Consider the following 19,716-nt stretch of genomic DNA (forward strand, 5'->3'; position numbering starts at 1 on the left):
GGATGTTAATTAGATTTACAGAGGTAATCACTTTACAATATGTATGTATATCAAACCATTATGTTGTACACCTGACACTAATAATGTTATATGTCATTATATCTCAATTTTAAAAAATCACTTGGAAATCAAAACTAAATAAATATGTTAAAATACAAAGAGGAGAATTAGGATCTAATCCTCCCTGGAGCTCTAAACCCTAGTCGAGAATGTGACCTGGATTAATTGAAAGTATTCCTTCTGGAAAGGAAAAACCAATGAAAATAACAGAGGAGATCCTAAATCATTTTCTTCACTTAAAGTTTAGGATAAATTTGAAAGTGAGGAGCTAATCCTTTATTATGACAGTCTGTTAGTTCCTCTGAATGGAACAGTACCTTTTATTCAATTTACCACTCTCCCTTCTAATTAAGGGTTCAGAGTTCTAACAGGATGACAAAACTAAACATTGCCTTTCCTCTTTAGTGTTTGAAATTTATTTAGTAGCCCAACAAGTTAATATAACCTAATACTACTTCAATGGCCTAGAATCTCAACCCTGACATTCTTCTATTTTCAGATAATTTTGAGAAGAATTGGCATTAATCTTCTTTAAATGTTTGGTAGAATTCACCAGTGAGGCCGTATGATCCTGAGCTTTTCTGTATTGAGAGGTTTTTGATTTCTGATTCAATCTCCTTAATCATTATTGGTCTGTTCAGATTTTCTATTTCTTCATGATTCAGTCTGGGAAGGTTGCATGTTTCTCAGAATTTATCCATTTTTTCTTTTGTTACTGTTTTCAGCTTAAAGTCTATTTTGTCTTATATAAATATAGCTACCCCAGCCTGGGTATTATTATTTTTGTCATCTGACAATTTAACCAAAGAAAAATACTATCTCATTTTACTTCGCATTTTTTTTATTATTATTATTTGTGAGTGTACAGGAAAGATTCTTCCAAATAATTAACTTCTCTTACATGAAAGATTTTCTGAATGTTACAAAATGCTTTAACTCCCGCTTCTCTTTCTCTTCCCTTTCCTTTCTCTTTCTAGCCTCTCCCTTTCCCTCTCCTCTTTCTCTCCTTCTCGCTCTCTCTCTCCTTCTTTTTCCTTCTCTCTCTCTCTCTCCCCTCCCCCTTCCCAGTCTATAAAGTGGAAGGGTACAATGGAACCTCAGAAAAGTTATAAAAAAGTTTATTTCTAATAAATTTGACATATTAACATAGTACAATCCAACCTAACCCTCAACTTTATCCTTTGCTTCACTTTTCTAAAGTCATAGGTGTGATTTCTTTGTTCTATTTACTCAATTTATGGTGTTTACAAGTAATGCCTCATTTTACTTCCTTCTTGATTCATTTTCATTTCCTAGATACTTTATAAAAAAACAAAACCTAAAACTCCACTGATTTCCCTAAATGTATTCTGTGATAATCACAAAAACTAAGATAATTATGTGTGCTTTAATATAATTTCACCTCATAGTAACATATCTGTCTCCAGATTGCTCATAATTAAAAGCTGACACTTTGAAATTTTGCATTGAGAATTCTGAATACATTCTTGGGTAAAGTTATAATTTAACAAATATTCCTCTATCAAAATTATTTCAACAATCACTAGGAATCAAGATTTAAATGTCAAGTTCCTTGAAATTTTATGAGTATTTTATGTCATCTGATTTTCTCGGGAGTAAAAGTAATTACACAATGAGCAAAGTGAGGACTATTTTTTCTTTTCTCTCCTTCTCAGGGAAGACACCTTTGTACTATCACATCAGCTTTAAGGTCAATAACATTGACTATGACAGCAAGTTTGAAAAACCATATTCTCAAGAATATGTGGACCTAAATAAAAAGATAGTGTCTTTGGTAAGTTGACATTTTTTTCTCTGTTTATTATCCTTTTAAATGCTATGCTCCTGGAAGTGCCAGAATCCTAGCAATCACCTTCCAAGTTGGAAACGATTGATAATTTCACACTATTTCTTACCACTATCTTAGTTCTAAATTAGGGTAGTCAGCCCTTTCAGAAAGTCAGTTGGAAAACATGTACGGGAAAAAAATTTAAAAGGGACACATTTTGAGACACCTAAGAAATGCTGACTCCTGATGGTTAATGGATATTTCTAAAGTACTAATAAAATAAATTAATAAAATATATCCCATCTCCAAGATACCTGATGAAGACTAAGGAGTCTTTCAAGGAACAGGAATGGCCAATGTAGAAGAGAACACATAGCCCAGAGTAAAAATCATCTTGTAGCTCTTTAAGAATATGCTTTGTTTTAAATTAACCTTTATCTGATTAAAGAGCTAATGAAGAGTATTGACTGCCCCTTGGATATAAGACTTTATCAATGATGCCTCATTAATTTTATCAACCAAACCAAATTCTGCCAAAAGCAGTGGTGGCATCATTCATTTTGCATTTCCTTAAGCAGATTCCTGACAGGACATCTTCAGACTTAGGTCTATCTGATTAAAGCTTGTAGTCTTTCTATAATATCTTATTATCTCCAGGTTTTCAACAAGTTCAAAGTCTTTAAAAGCCTCAGTGTGATTTTACCATAATACTAGGAGTTGGTATAGAAAATTCTGATAGAAAGTCTCTACTTTTAGCTTAGCTTTATGAGAAAAAGGAAATGACAGGGAAGTAATGTGATATAATGGTTAAGAAATTTTGGCCTCAGAGTCCTTGTTCAATTCTAAGTTTATCCATTCTCTAGCTGTATGGCCTTAAACAAATAAGTTAATATCTTCACATCTTGGTTTCAACTAAAAATGAGATGACAAATACCTATATCATATAATTGTTGTAGGTATTATATAAGATGAAATATGTCATATTCTTGGCAAAAGTCCTATTATTCTGTAAGTCCTTAAAAAAGATAGCATAAAAAATTACCTAAAACAAAATCCATCATTTAATACTCAAAAATTATAAGTATACAACAAAGTTAATATAAAACTTTAAAAGAACTTCAAATAAGAAAATCATTTCTGCTATAAATTCAGATTAACTCATTCAAATTGATTAAACTATGTTAACTTCAAAAATGAATACTCTAAAATGATCAGTGTTATTAATTATCATATCATTTTGATCTACCAACCACCAATCCTGATATTTCTTTCAGGCCCTATTTCTAGTTGCTAACTCATCTGTAATAATAAAAATAAGTCATTAACTTTTTCATTTACATGCATCAAAGGGCCTGCTTCTACATGCCTTTCTGTTTTCACTAAATACAATGATGCTCCATGTATAATAATTATTACCATGTAGACAACACTCATTATGTTCAACACTAGTAATAATAGTGTGTGCCAAATAGAGTCATGAATCATTCATCTAACTTACCTATTAGTCATTATTATAATAGTTACAGCCTTTTTCTTCTTCTAATTTCCAATAATTATAATGATGATTAGTCTAAAATGAAGAAAGGAATCAGATGGAAGGAGATACTACTTTACTGTAAGTGGTAGTATTTTAACTACAGAAGAGAAGCCTTCATAAGGAACATTTTCATATTTTAGATACATGTTTTTCTAGTTAGCAACTCAAAAAGAAATCGTTGTCATTTCTTTTTTTTTTTTTTGTCACTCTCCAGCAGGTATGATGCCCAAATACAATGAATAGAAATTCTAAAAATTAGGAGTAAGGCAGTATCTTAACAATAATAATTAGCTTTACTAATTGCAATACTGGCCTAAACACTTTATATATTAATTTGTTTAATCCTCACAACATTCCCATTTCCTTATGAGGAAACTGAGGCACTAAGATGTTAACATACCAAAGTTATACTTAAAACATGCTTTGATCTTCAGAATCACCCAAAATAACAAAATATAACAGTTATTAAGTGTCACTTATTAGCAACAAAAATTATAAAATACAACTAAAATAAATTTTAAAACTAAAAAAGCAAAAAAAACTATAAAAAAACTATATATAAATAAAATATGCAAATTGTATAAAACCTATATGAATAAAGCTATAAAATCTAACTAAACAGCATAAAAGTATAAATGGGGAGAAAAAGCATGTTCCTGTAAGAGAAGACTCATTTTAATTATACTAATCCCATTCAAATTAATCTACAGATTCAGTAAAATCCTTTAATTTATCATAAAGATTTTATTTCAAATTTGGTAGTGTTGACACAACCAGCTGGCTATCTGGAAAATACGTGAAGTAATGTTATTTGTGTTTCTGGCATAATTACTTGATAAATAGTTAGCTTATGCAAGTTTCTGTTTACCAATTTGAAGAATAGAATGGGATAAGATTGTTTTTAAGGTTGTTTATAAATTTAAAATTTCATAAACCTGTGGATTTATTACTATCAGTTCTAGAATGTTATTATCTAACCACTCCAGGCCCAAAATGTTGTCTCTTGTCTCTGAACACTTACAGAAACCACAATCTTCAGTACTAATTTGTCACTTACTGTGTCTTTTCTTTGTAGCTACAGGCATGATCCCTATACCTATTGTTCAATTATCTCCTCAAAGACAGAGACTACTCAATGCTGAGCATATTCAAATATAGTCATAATATTTTGGGGAAACGAATACAAAACCTAGAAGGAAGGGATTTTAAAAGGATAAAAAAGAAAAATGATGAACAGCTTATAGAGAAAAAGATAGATTTATGAATCATCAGAAATATTTTTGCAACCAAAGAGAGGTAACATTTAAATTATTCTGAGCATATAAGTAGCTAGGTTATTCTTCCTTTCCGTGGTATTTCTTTTTCACAGGAAACAAAATACTATAATATCATTGCTCTCCTAGAATATACTACAGTATTCCATGGTCTTTTCTTCACAGATATAATTAGCTAGCTCACACACTGTCATCTTGTAAAGACATTGCTCGACTCTGTGTCCTCCTCCAGCATCATTTCTCTGCTCCTTTTCTCAGTAAAACTGTTTAAAAAGTTAGATATGTTTGCTGTTTCCACTCATCGCCTTTTTTCTTTTGAACTCAGTGCAGCTGGGATTCCTTTCTCTCCATCCCATTAAACTACTCTGATAGAAGGCACCAAACACCTCAATTTTGCCAAGATGATGGTCACTTCTTACTTGAACCTCTTACCATTACTTTTCTTCCTTTCTAAAACCATTTCTCTTTTTGATTTCTAAGACACCTTCCCCTCCATATTTTTTTCTGCTTCACTAGCTGTTTTTCCTAGATGCCTTTGTTGGTTCCTTGTCAACTGTAGGTCCCTACTGTACTGTCCAGAGCTTCCCTTTCCCTTCTCCCTTCTCCATCTTTCCCATTTCTTTTCTCCTGTTCTCTCTTCTCTATTTATACTCCCTCTAACTTACCTCATAAAAACTTTGTTTAAAAGATATCACATTGACGACTCCAAAAAAAGACCTCTTGATCATCACCCCAAGACCTATTTCTCTTCCAAATCAACCCAGTTGTTCAACCTAAAAACTTATAGCAATACTCTTCTCAACCAACAAATCAGCACATTCTATCAATTTCACTACTGAAATATATCTGAAATCAATCCACTTCTCTCCCTAGATGTAGCCCCAATCATCTTTCTTGCCTCCTACCTGGTTGCTTTCACCTAATCTTATAATCTGTTCTCAACACAGTAACTCAAGTAATCTTTTGAAAGTGAAAATCAAATTCTATCACTCACCAGCTTAAAATCCTCCAAAGACTTTCAAGTTTGCTCATATTTATATAGACATACACACAAAAATAAGAAGGAAGAAAAAATATAAAACAGAGGGAAAAGATCAAAACATGTATTTTTAAGTATAGACTTTTTTTTCTTTTATGCTTGCTTTTTTCTACTCTTCCCTTCTCCCTCTACACATATTCTCGAGCTCTGCCTCCAAATATTCCATATCAATAAAATGATATGTATTGATAAAATAATGTGTATATAAATACATAGAGTATTTGTCAATATTTTACTAAAAAGGCTTCATATTATACATAATTTTATAAAACTTGTCTCCTTTCCTTAGCAGTATTTCATGGAAACATCTCTAAGTCAATGTAAAGGCCTAATGTAACCTTTTCAATGACTGCATAACATTCTTTAGTGTGGATGTACCACAGTGTATTTAACTCTCTATTTATAGTCTTTTACTTTGTTGCCAGGTTTTGACTAATATAACCAACATTGCAGAAAAAATATTCTCTACAGACATCCTTATATTTATTGGCATTTGATAGTTTTCTAGACTAAGATTTCTTGTCAAGCGAGCATTTTAATTTTAATAAATGTTGTCAGATTGCTTTCCAAAGGAATGAAATAATTCATATTTCCCCCTGGTCATGTATTTGAGTACTCTTTGCAATCCCCACCAGCACCAGGTGCAATTTAATTTTTATTTTGTGCTAGTTTGATATGTTTACTATTGTCACTTTAAATTGCATTTCCCTGTCATTTTAATTTGCATTTCCCAGAATATGAGGTGAGGTAGAGATTTTTTCTCTCTACATGGTGGTCATTCAGGCTGACTCACATGTGAATTTTCCATTCACATCCTTTGCCCAATTTTTCTATTTGCCCAAAATTTTCCATCCTTGTCAATTTGTAAAAATACCTATAAATTACAGAAGTTAAACTTTCTCTACTTTTTGCATAAAAACATCTTCCCAAGTGTACATTTTACCACCTGACTATTTATGTGGCCTTATGTCTACTTTATTTTTAATTTTCTGAATTTTTTGTCTTGATTCAAATGGTTTCCACACCTCATGAAAGAAGTGTATTTGGTTTCCTAAGTCAGTTTTTTTTCCTACTTTTAGGTCTTTATCCAGATAGAAATAGTTTTGGTATAAGATAGAGATCCATATTTATTTTCTTTTAGGTATAGATAGGCAGGTGAACTGGCACTACTTATTAAATAGTAAAAGCTATCCTAATGGTTTAAAATGCCATCTTTGTTATAGCCTAAATCTCTATATATTCCAGGATCTATTTTTGGATTCTATATTGAGTTCTACATTAATTGTGTGATATTTTCTTTCCCTAGCTTCATTTTCAAGTCTTTCATCTCTTTATTTATGATTCTTTTAAATAATAGATTACTAGGTTTTGCTTTTTAATGCAACTTAATAGATTTTTTAATGACAAAATTTTGTCTGTTCTCGTTAATTACAACAGGTAATATACTTGATTTTATTTATCCAGTTTGCTTTAAGTAATTTTTTTGCTTCCTTTTCCTCATTATTGCTAATTTAAATTTTTTTTTATATTTTTTTCTTCTTGAAAATTTCAGTATACATAGTTAGAAATTAACTTATCCTTCCTGGAACTCAAAATTACATAAATATTTTTCCATTATTATTTAAAAAATTATTAGCCTCATCAAAATGTGTTTTTCTTATCTAATCCCCAACCCAAAGAAAAGAGGCTTTTAACATACTTTTACTTCTATCCTCTCTTCCCTTTTCTATTCCCCACTCCTGATAAGGCTGTTTAACATTTTTATTTTCCTTCCCTCCTCTGCCCTCTTTCCTATTCCTAACAACTAGGTGTCCCTGAGATAGAACTTCAAGTTCTAAACTATTGTTAGGATGTTCGTTAAAGTATGTTGCTTCTTGTATAGTGTTGGATGGTTGCTGGGCTTATCACAGTGATCACTTTTTAGGTATATACATGAATAACTACGGTGAACCCCTGAAACTAATATAATACTGTGTTAACTATATTTTAATAAAAATACTTACTTAAAAAAAGGAACCTTGTTTCCTCATTTGTACTGTGGGTACTTTGTTGTCCACTAGATACTGTAATGGGTATTCAAGAAATGGAATTTGGAGGCTTTACACCTCAAGGTCTTACATTCGCAAGTAGAGAGCCAATGTCTGTTCCTCTATGCCACGTTGCATTTTTTTGCTAAAAATTTCTCTAATAATTAAACATTGTTTACAACTAGTTGGGATAATATATCATATAAAAGTCATTGAATAAACATTTTTTGAAATTAATTTGATTTAAAAATAAACTAAACCTGAAAAATAAATAAATAAATAAATAAATAAATAAATAAAGTATATTGCTTCTACTTCAAGCATTGAAATTATGCATTCATTGTATTAAACATGCATGTACACTCATGTGCACGCATGCACATGCACACACATACATACACACACACACACACACACACACACACACATGTATACTAGGTTATATTGCTCACCATTTGTTTCCTTTCTTCTTAATCTTCCCCTGTATTGAGATCTCAATTCTGATTTATATCTTGCTTTATTAGAGTCCTTAGTCAAATATTTTTCTGTCATGATATGTAAATGATATATTACTAAATCCTTTCATATACATAACTATCTTTCTTTATCTCCGATTTGAGATTATATCTTGACTGGGAATAGGATTGTTAAATTGTAAATTTCTTCTCTCAGCATATGAGGGTATTACTTCAATAGCTTCCAGCTTCAAATTTTACAAATGAAATATTCTATTTTTTCCGTCAATAAATATATATTTTTATAGAAGTTTGTATAAATTTTTCTTTGTATCTAAAATTTAAGAACACTCCCTGAATAGATCAAACATGCCTGAAACTCGGTCTACCTCTTTGCATCTGCAGGCTTTGATCTTTATTTAATTCAGAACGATTTTTCTCACTATTTATTATAATTATTATATTTCATCTACTTCTTTTTTTCTCTCTTTTTAAACCCCTATTACACATAACCACTTCTGGAATAATGTTCTAAGTGTTTCATTTCTTTCACACATTATTTTCTTCTTTTTAAATTTTATTATTTTGTGGTATTTTTTCTATTTGGTCTTCCAGGCTACAAATTTGGATCTCAAGAGTGATAAACATCTTCTTAAATTGACTACTGAATTTTTAACTTGAAATTAGGTTTTTTAATACCAAATAATCTTTTTTTGCTATGCCTATTTGTTTTTATGTGTGTTTTTTACCACTGTTGTTTTGGTTGCTATCTGTTTCCTTCAGAAGTTTTTGTTGAGCACCTAATCTGTTTTATTTCCTTTCTCAGGCTGTTGGGCTCCTTTATTTGAATTGTCATTTTTCCTTGTAGACTCATTGGGGCCACTGTTCTGTTATTGGAGGCAGTCCTACAAGTTGGAAGGTGGGATAGTCTTAAATTCTGTAGGCTAAAGGTTGAGCAGCAGGCATTCTGCCTCACCACTCAAAGGCCCCGGGAGGAAGTCTTCAGTTCCCTATTTTCTGTCCACCATACTAGCTTAGCCTCAGAAGCAAGGAGTCTTCAGTGCCCCCTCTCTCTTTGCAGTCCTTCTTGGCTGCTGTGGGGCTGTAAAACACACTCATATTGTCCAGCGTAAGTTTTACCCCTGGGCATCCACAAATTTTTGTTGGCTAAGCTCTTCCCAGGTCCTGTTGTGATTCTATCCTTGTACAGAGCTCTCAAGTTGTACTCTAGGTTCTTTCATGATCCATGAAAGGGAAAATGCCTCATCACCTCCCTGTTGCCAGAATTCCCATAGAACCCAACCCACTTGGCCCCAGGAGAGGCATATATATTGGAATTCATAATGAAAGAAAAATATAATATAGTATAGTTACCATTTTGTCAGGATTCCTCCATTCGCTGTATTTGGAAATAATATCTGAACTCCTTACCATGGCCAACAAGGCTCTCTGTATCTCATCCCTACCTACCTGGGAAACTTCAGTTTATACACTCTCCTCCTTGCTCGCTTTTCTTGAGTCACAATAACTTTGCTTCTATCCTTCAAATATATTAATCTCATTCTTTCCTAGGACCTGCTGTTCTTTCCATCAAGAATACTCTTCTCCCTTTGAATATCAACTTTTCATCTTTCAGGTCTCACTCAGATGTCACCTCTTCTTAGAGGCCATATTTGATCATTCAAATACTGTCCCCTAATTAACTCCATCAAATTATTTTATTTTACTTTTCTATATCATCTAACACTGTCTCAGATTATCATATTTATACATTTATTACTTGGTGTGCTTATTATCTATTTCCTCTTTTGAGTCTCCAAGAAAATATAGCTCCATCTAGTTAGTTCATAGTTTTATTTCAATAGATATTTATTGAATACATAAACCCATTCCGATTGCTTTGGAACAAGAAGAAAAATATAAATTAAATCTTTGCAATTCTAATAATGAATCACTGTTTTTGAAGGCCTGTCTTTACCAAATTAAAAGCCATGCTCAGGGCAATTTATTGCCTGGTGCTCTGTGGAGGTCCTACTGTGAGAAATCAATTAGGCTGAAATCAAGAGCAGTTGCAAAAATGATTCTTAGATAAAATTTCTCTGTGAGGTTTCTCTGTATTCTACGTTGAACCTATAAGTAGCATATGGCTGAAAGAGCAGGAAAAACAGTTTGTAGTCTAGATATGAAAGGGGACTAACATAGTAAAAAAATGTGTGTGTGTGTGTGTGTGTGTGTGTGTGTGTGTGTGTGTGTGTAGCTCCTCATTCTGGGGACATTTTTGTTTAGTTTTATTGCATCAATGTTCAATAAAAGGCTGAACATGGAAGATGAAATCTAATTGGTCCTTTTAATTCACCTCTTCAAAATGAATATTCTGACATATTACACTACTGTTAGGAAGCAATATTTTTGCCTCACTTTGTGACATAATTTGTTGATGTAAGGATATTTGTAAATGAGTAAATTGAGCTAGTATAAAGACAGTTTTCAAAAAAGACACATTTAACCATCACTGCATCTTTTTCCTAAATGAGTTATAATATGGGGAAATTTTAATGCTATGTATTTTATGATATTAAAAAATAAATTCCTGGGATATAGATAGCAGTAAAATAAAACCAGTTTGGCCATTTATTGATAACTGGTAAAGCTGACTGATGGGTACGTGGATTTTGTTACATTAGTCTATTTGATTTCATGTATGTGTGAAGTTCTCCACAATAAAAACTTAAAAATTAATATATATTATTCATTTTAATTTTTAATAGATAAATGAAACATTTCATGGATCCAAATTAAGAAGACAGTACGTCAAATCTCATGTTGTCCAAGTGAGGTATGTAAAATAGCCTGAAAGGCACAGAGAAAAAACCTTTGTTATTTGCTTTCATATCTCATACTCAATAGAATATCTTTGCTTGATATACAATTGAAAGGTTGAAACAAATTTAAATTTGGGGCTTCAAAATCACTAGTATTTCAAATGTGATAAAAGGTATTCAAGGTCTATTGAAAAATTATTAAACTAGAACCAAGAGTTCTGGCTGATTGTGAGTTTTAGGTAGTTAAATGGGACCGTTTTTTATTTGAAGATGCAAAGTCAAAAGGCAAATACAAATCAGAAGATGACTTCCATATAAGGAAACAATGGGTAAGAAAAGAGAGCCATGCACAGAATGTCTGATCCAAGAGTGGCAAATCAATAGCTAATGGGCTAAATCTAGCTTAGAGTTATGAATTAAATGTTAAAAGTTGGGACATTTCACATAAAATACAGAATTTTCAGAATGTGTTGAAAAATCAAAAAATCTGGCAACACAGAGCTTACATTCCCACATAATAACGACGTGCTGAAACTGAAGCTGTGCGGTTTGCAGCAATCCATAACATTCACACAATATATGCATATTTACACCCGACCAGCCTCCCTCTCTTACCTGTCCTTCCTGGCCCCTCTGATGCAGGACAGGGCCAATTTCCCCAAGTGGGGAGGGCGGGAGGGGGGAGGAAGAGACCAAGCCCTGTACCAAGAGAAGAGGGTGCTTTGGCAGAGAGTGTAGAAAGAATTCAAAACACACACCAAAGTTAGAGTCAAAAAGAAAGTCTATTAGAAAAGGGATAACACTCCACAGAGTTTAGTCTCCTCTCAGAGGCAGAGTGAGAGGGACTGTGAGAGAGAAATAGACAGAGTAAAGGCACTAAGAGGGACCCTGAGAATTCATGGAATTCAATTTAAATATCATTCTTAAGTTTCTGTGAGTTATAGTTTAAAAGACTTTGTTAACCCACTTCCTTTGATACCAACATACAGTGAGGAAGGGGACGAGGAAGAGGAAATAGAGTGAAAAGGTAAGAATATGTAGAGTGAAAGGCCTGCCGGTAGTTCCCAGCCTTTAATCCATAGGTTCTCCCAAGATTTTCGCCATAGGGAATGATGTTAGTCCCTGTTTCCCCATCATAGGTGTGGAGAATGGATTGTTAGCAATCCCAGTAGAAATCTTCCTTTGTTCTGAAGGTGTCCTTCTGGCCTGGCTGCAGGGCTACCAGCACAGTACAGTCTCTGATTGTAGTTTGATTAACATTTTAATTCTCTTGCCTTCTTCCTACATTACCTCTAAAATTCCAAATCTATAGCTATTTTATAGGGATTTATTCAAACATTGGCGAGGAACAGATAACCAGCAGTAAATATGGAAAAATAATAACTAAAAACACTAATAGAAATGTTAATATGCTTTGGACTCTAACTCTCCCTAAAACTAAAACTTGTGGTATTTAACTTCCTTGGTTTATTTTTAAATAATTCATGTGTCTTAATCAGTATCACCAAAGAACTTTACATATATTAACCCATTTAACCTGATAACAACCCTGTATGGTGTGTGTGTGTGTGTGTGTATATATATATATATATATATATATATATATATATATATATATATAAAATATATATATATATATATATATCAGTATATATATATATATCAGTTTCCCATGATACAGATGAGGAAACTGAAGTAAATGTAGGTTAAGTGACTTGCCAACACCACATATTTAATAAATAATAAAGGTATACTTTGAACCCAAGCAGTCATATCTAGAATATTGTGTCAACTTGTCTAATCTTCACCTTTCACTCCTGCTCCACTACAATCCCTTCTCCATACAGTTTCCCACAAATTCCAAACTCATTATATTACCCTGCCTGATCTGGCCCTGGGCCTGCCTGTCTCTGACCTCATCTCATACCCTTATCCTCACTCACAACTTTATATTCACACCGACCTGCTATTATTTTTCCAATAAACACACAAAATTATTGCCACCACAGGGCTATCAAAGCATAGATTACATCAGACAAAGTTAAACAGATGAAAAAGAATTTTTTCAAGGCTATTGCAGTAGGGTAGAGAGGCTAGAACTAAGTCTTAACTCCTCTGAAACAAAGGGCCATAGCATTTTTAAAGTCGGGGGTAAGAGAGAGAGATTTTGGCCATCTGTGTTTGCTAACTGGCTTTGCCCCCAAAAAACTCAACTCATATCTTCATGACAGGAGGCAGTTTTACAACTTGGAGTAAGGCACCCACAAGAGTTAGGCTTCCGCCTTAGCACGAAGGGCTACCTCCTTTGTTGGCTACATTTCAAAGAGTTTGGGCTTCGGGTCCTTGAGAAAGGTACTTTTGGGGTTGTTAAACTGCAAGAGGTTTTTAGAAAATGTAATTCAAAGGAGCAGAGAAAGAATTTATAATACAAGTTTTCTAAGGTAAGGGATCTCAGAAAAGGAATATCAATGGCTAGTGTCAGGAAGAAGCCTGTCAATTATTTAACAAAACTGAGGGGAATGTTAAGGCTAACTTTGCATTTGATATTCCTTCTTTCTGGAATGTTCCTCCTTCAGAGCTTAGCATGACTCATTCTTTCTCGTCATTAGGGTCTCACTTCAAGGAGGCCTTCCCTGAAGATTTCTATGATGTTCTCACCTCCACCTTTCAAGCCATTGCTCTATTTTCTTCACGGAACTCAACTTGAAGATTATTTTAATTTCTTGTTTATTTGTTTTTCCTATTAGTATGATGGTAGGAAGCTTATGGTTTCATAATGCTGATAGCCAGATTCAGCTCTGGTACCTAGGACTTTGTCTAGCATATTGCCTAGACTAATTAATACACATTCATTAAATGAATAAATGCATGAATTAAAAGTTTGGGGATATAAAAGAAAATTACCAGTAGCAAAGAATTATAGGCATTTGTCATATAAAACTAACGGGCATTTTATAAATCAAGAGAAGGTAAAATTAAAATAACCTTTAGTTCATGTTTTCAGTAGAGAAGAGGATGATATTGCTCTAATGATGTCAGATTAAGAATCCATATGTCTATATTTAGTTTATTTTTAAACTGTTATTTGACCCAGGAGAAAAGTTGAGTGTGATATCCGTGGTTTGACAAAAATCTTTAAAATAAACAGTAATATGATATATCCTTGTCCATTGCCTAAGAAATAAAGGGTTTGTCCCTACAGACTAGATAAGGAAAGATTAGTGTTGCACCTGCATAAAAGCAAAAGGAGCAAGAATTCTCAGTAAATTCGCATGCAATTACTAAATGCTTAATACTGTACAAAGGAAGTAAAAATAATACACTTAGAGCACTCAAAGGAAGAGCATCTGGTGTACATATAACCTAAAACATAAAATAATAAAAGTGATGCAGAAATTGGCTAATCTATTTATTTATAATTATCCTGGAAAAATTATTTAAATAACGAGGCTTTATAATCACTAGAAAATCTTTTGTCATGGCCATGAATCCTGTTTTTTGTTTATGAGTGTTATGAAGATTTGAAAGTGGATGTTTTTAGTCAAAAGTGGATCTTTCTTGAGTCACGTAAAGCTCTGCGGCTGTTCTGGATTTTTAAATGCATAAATGCAGAGCATGAGGTTAGGAAGGATGGAAACAGAATAAGGCAGAATAGACATTCCATCAAATCAGCGGTAGTCGCCACCTTTTAAATTTTCTGGTTTATACATTTGCATCTTCAAGTCAGAATTACAAATTTAATAAATCTAGCCTAATGTTTTTGCTCAGTCATGATTTCCAACAGCTGAGAGTCGACTCGCTCTTGCAAATTATGCCTTCGCTAAAAAAATAAATAAAAATAAAAAATAATTTTCTCATCTTACCTGTTACATTTTAATTTGTTATTTGCTATTGGCCGTTTATTCAGAGTCCATAGTGGATTTATAATACGTAGATGTTAGGTAGCTAGTCAGACATGAGCGACAAGGGTGAACAAAGGAATAGGGGTCCAGCCTAGAGACTGCCAAAGAACACCCCAATGGTCACAGTTGTAGCAGCCAGGTGTTAATCAAAATGACCTCACTTGCCAATCATCTAGGAATGTCTTTGTCACTGTTGGGTCTTATTGGAGTTTCACATCACCCCAAGGGGAGGGGGAGGGAGAGGGATAATGACAGTGTAGATGTGTAGTTAGCATTTTTCTTTGGTTCTTCTTCAAAAAATCAGCAGCGAAGAATCACAGATCATTGAGATTTAATAATTTTATTAAACGTATATTTTAGAATGACAAAGAATGCCCCCAGAAGGTCCATGGAGAAAGACAAAGTATGCCCCAAGGAGGTACATGGTCCCAGCACAATAACCAATGCAAAGAGGCCAAAGAGGCCACAAAAGGGTAAAAAGGCCACAAAAAGAGAGGAGAGCCCAGAAGGGCAAAAAAAAGACCCAGAAGTGGGCATGTCTTTCTTATATTTGGGCCATGATGGGTAGTTCCAAAGGCATTCCTAGGTGAGGTCATTGGTAAGTGAGGTCATTTTGACTGACACCTGATTGACATTAGGCAATAACTTTGCCTAGTGAGCATGTGTATACCCAGAATTCAGTCTGTTATAATTAAATTCATGAACTTCCCGGCATAGTCATGAGATTATAATGAGACTGAAGTTAGGGGCAGTACTTTCTGTGCATGTGTTCATAGCTGGTTTAGGCCAGCACTTTTTATGGTCTTTGTCCTCTAGAATTTGGAGTAATTTATAACTCTAACAGGGAGATATTTCTGGGAAGTCCTTAAGGAAGGTCTTCAAGGGAAGTTTCTATGGTGACAGAGTCGGGCCTCTCTTCCTTTGTTCCCCTGTTGTTCACGTCTGACTAGCTACCTAATACTTTCGAACCACCTGTCATAGCCCAAATATAGGGCAAACATACCCACTTCTGGGTCCTTTTTGTCCTTTTGGGCTCTTCTTCCTTTTTGCCTTTCTGGCTCCCCTTTTGCCCTTCTGGATTTTCTCTCTTTTCATTGGCCTTTTGTGGCTTTTTTTTGCCCTTTAGTAGGCTATTTTGGCCCCTTTGTGTTGGTTATAACTCTGGGACTACGTGTCTCCCCAAGGAGACACATCATTTGAGGAAGAACCAAGGAAAAATGCTAACTACATGCCTGTGCCATCATTATCCCTTTCCCTCCCCACTACTGTTAGGGCAACACCAAACTCTAAGTGGCCCCAACGGTGACATAGATAAATTTATATTAATAAATAATTTTTACATAGTACTCTAAGATTTTCAAAATACTTCCATATATTATCTTACATGGTGTTTATAATAACTCAATAAATAATATTAACATCCCCATTATAGAGATAAGAAAATTTCAGTATAGTGAATGCCAACAGCTTTCTGTAGTTGAGGAGTTGACAAATGATGAATTTAGGATACAAACTCAGTTTCTTTGTGTCTAAATCACGCTCTCTTTACTATTCACCATGTCCATAAAGTGCCACTTCACTGCCTTTGTGAGGAACTGGAATAGCTGTCAGGGGCTCTGTTTAACAAAGTATAGGATGACTCTCTAAGGATGATAAAGGCTCAGTAATAAAAGCATAATTTATTTGTCTGTTTCTGTTTTGCAGCCGAGCCAAGGGGAATGTGGTAATACATACTGTGTTGAAGTTTACAAACCACTTTAAAAATAAAGCAGCAAAATTTCAGGAGAAGATTGAAAGGATTTTACATCATAAGTTAAATGGTGAAACTGGGTCTTTACACATAGATTTTTCTTCACTTAAAATTTCAGGTAAGCATTTGTATGTTATGGTATAGAGTGATTTTCATCTTTTAATTTGAATATGATATTTAATTATTCAAATAAAAACACTTGTTTCTTTAAAATATTATTTCATATACAATGATAATTTCTTTTTAACCACTGTTAAAATATTCACAGTTCATCTTAATCTAGACTTCTAAATTCCAGAATTGAGTCTGAATCTTTTTAACATCAAACTTTTTTTTCAATAGACCTTAAATGGACTTTGTTGCGCTCACTCTTATATACAATCTAATTCTAATTCTTGGTCATCTAACACGATTGTGAAAGGTAATGTCTAAAAGGTAGAGACAAATGTCCCTCCCTTCCCAACATAATCAGTGTCTCTCTGGTCTTGATAAAAGTACAGCCAATGCTTAGCACGGCTAAGCTAGGCTATCAGTTCTCCTGTACAACAAATTTGATCAAGGGCAAAAAAGTATTCTTACTCATACGGGAAGGACTGAAATAACTAAATATTTATGGGGGGAAAAAAAAAAAAAACTAGGCCAAGGGTTCATTTACATGTGGGATCCCAGGAAAATAGACTTTCTAGAAGTTCTTTCCAGATTTATAATTTTTCTCAGTAGTTTTCTATTACAAAGTGATCCTACAATTTTATTAAAAGCAGTGACTGTTAAGTGTATTACACTTAACAGTCAGGCAGTGCTTTGGTATTGTTTTAGCTTCTACCTATTGCTTAGAAACTTCCTCTCCCTCCTTCCTCACCTATCATCAGAAGTTAAATGTCTCATGAAACTGACTGGGGATTTACAGGCATAGGATCAAACCCAGCAGCCAGCTGGGCCGGTCCTCCAAAACCACAACGAAATGTATGAACTCAAAGCTCACATTCAAGACAGCTCTTACTGAAAGAGGATGTGAATCTTCATTAGTCACCACATAAATAGGTCTCTGGCTTAGGGATCTATGTAAAGCTTATTTAGGTAGTCAAGGTTGCTGTAACAGCATCTTATTGAATAGCCTGACCTTCTTATGCTGCTTCGTTAGTTCAGTTGCTTAGAGCCTGTTCTAAATATGTCAAGGTTGTGAGTTTCATTTTCATATAAGCTACTTAACATAGAGGAAAAAGTTGCAATTTCCTACAGCTGTAGCTTAGACATCCCTAGCCAATGCTATTAGTTATACTGAATGGCTGAGTACAGTACCAGTGTTTCTAATTATTATGCCTAGAAAGAAAGGATATAGAATAGTGGTTAAGGTCATGGGTCCTACTAAATAAGATTTGAATCCATGTCCTCTACGTAAGCTATGTGGCTTTGGAAAAATTACCTAATATTTCTGTGCTTCAGCCTAACTATCTAATCATGAGAATGATGATAATAAAAAGTAAAAAGAAAGAAAGAAAGAAAGAAAGAAAGAAAGAAAGAAAGAAAGAAAGAAAGAAAGAAAGAAAGAAAAAGGAAGGAAGGAAGGAAGGAAGGAAGGAAGGAAGGAAGGAAGGAAGGAAGGAAGGAAGGAAGAAAAGAGAAGGAAACAGGACTGGTACAGAGTAAATATTAATTGTTGCGTTTTAATCAGAAGAAAAAGAAATTCAAAATATATGTCATATGGATCATAGATTTGCAAGTCTCTCTCTCTCTCTATATATATATACATGTATTTGTATGTATGTATGTGTGTGTGTGTGTGTATATATATATATATACACACACAGATATGCTATTATTTTATTAATAGCCCATCCCTACCCTCTTCCCAAACTCAGGCTCACTGTGGGTGATTGGGAAGGAACTGAAGGCATTCCTAAGGGAGAATTCCAAAATACTAGACAGTAGGGCAGCTCCATGTCCCCACTCCTAAACCTCCATCAAAAACAAATCATCCACCTCATAGCTTCTCCATCTTTAAAACAGAGATTATGGTTCATAGACTTCATCGAGCTTTTTTCCGGGAAAAAAAAAAAATGGCCACATACATCTAATACCTTTAGTGCAGTAACCAAGATAATTTTCTTCTAAATGTACGCTTTACAAAACAATATTTTCCCAGCTGTCATGGTTATTCTTCTGATAATTATATACTTGGATATTCACTGCACAGCCAACTGAATCTTAGGGAATATATGCTTTTTATATACAGAGTCAAAACAAAGCAATAGTTCATTTAAAGATATTTCACAAGCCTCAGGGATGAAGAAAATCAGTGGCAGCTGAACCAAGGGATAAAAATTATTGCTTTTGTAGAAATAAAAATTTAATCCACTAAATTATTCATTAACATTTCAGTACTTAATAATTATACCTACCCCAGGAAAACTGCTATTATTTTTAGTTATATTAAATTATTACCAGGAAAATTTTTAAATTATCTATTATCGGTTTAATTTACTTATTAATTTATGAAATAGATACTGACTAAATACTGACTGTGGCTGAGGATATTTGAATAAAATTGTACTTTACTAGTTATTTTTTGTTTATAGTAATATTAAATTCATTTTCTTTTTCTAGGTACATAGCAAATGATACTGGAATAAGTATCTAAAAAGGATATTGTTTGATAATTTTAAAAATTTGCCATGGAGCATTACAATTAAGAAGCAAAATTTCACAGGATTATCACTTAGAATTTGTATTCTCTATAACTGCCATGCATGTTAGGTTATTTATTGCAGATCAGTGGCAAAATCAGGAATAGTGAAAACAGGTTACTGGTTTCTGGCCCAGACAAAATGCATGGAAATGCACTAGTCATCACACAGAGGATATTTGGCAGGCTTTGTAGTTGGAAAAGACCTTAGAGATCTCTGGTCTGGTTGCTTCATTTGCAAGTAAAGAAAATTCAGTGAAGTGATTCATCCTAAGTCATAAAATAAGGGACAGACCCAAGACTTGAATCTATGTCTTCTGATTCTAAGTGCACTATGCATTCTATACGTTTTTTTTTTTTTATGAATCAGTTTAGAAT

At 33.6% G+C, this 19,716-nt stretch overlaps 1 protein-coding gene across 1 annotated transcript in view; it reads left to right on the forward strand.

Moving 5' to 3' along the window:
• LOC107520511 (transmembrane protease serine 11C-like) overlaps positions 1 to 19,716 on the forward strand; it is a 64,468-nt gene that overhangs the window by 19,611 nt on the left and 25,141 nt on the right. The window contains exons 3-5 of the mRNA XM_016164399.2: positions 1,737 to 1,855; positions 10,950 to 11,017; positions 16,610 to 16,773. Of these exons, the coding sequence (XP_016019885.1) occupies positions 1,737 to 1,855; positions 10,950 to 11,017; positions 16,610 to 16,773 (351 nt within the window). The remainder of the gene's footprint in view (positions 1 to 1,736; positions 1,856 to 10,949; positions 11,018 to 16,609; positions 16,774 to 19,716) is intronic.

Source organism: Rousettus aegyptiacus, unplaced genomic scaffold (assembly GCF_014176215.1).
Source record: "Rousettus aegyptiacus isolate mRouAeg1 unplaced genomic scaffold, mRouAeg1.p scaffold_m13_p_10, whole genome shotgun sequence".
Lineage (NCBI taxonomy): Eukaryota > Metazoa > Chordata > Mammalia > Chiroptera > Pteropodidae > Rousettus > Rousettus aegyptiacus.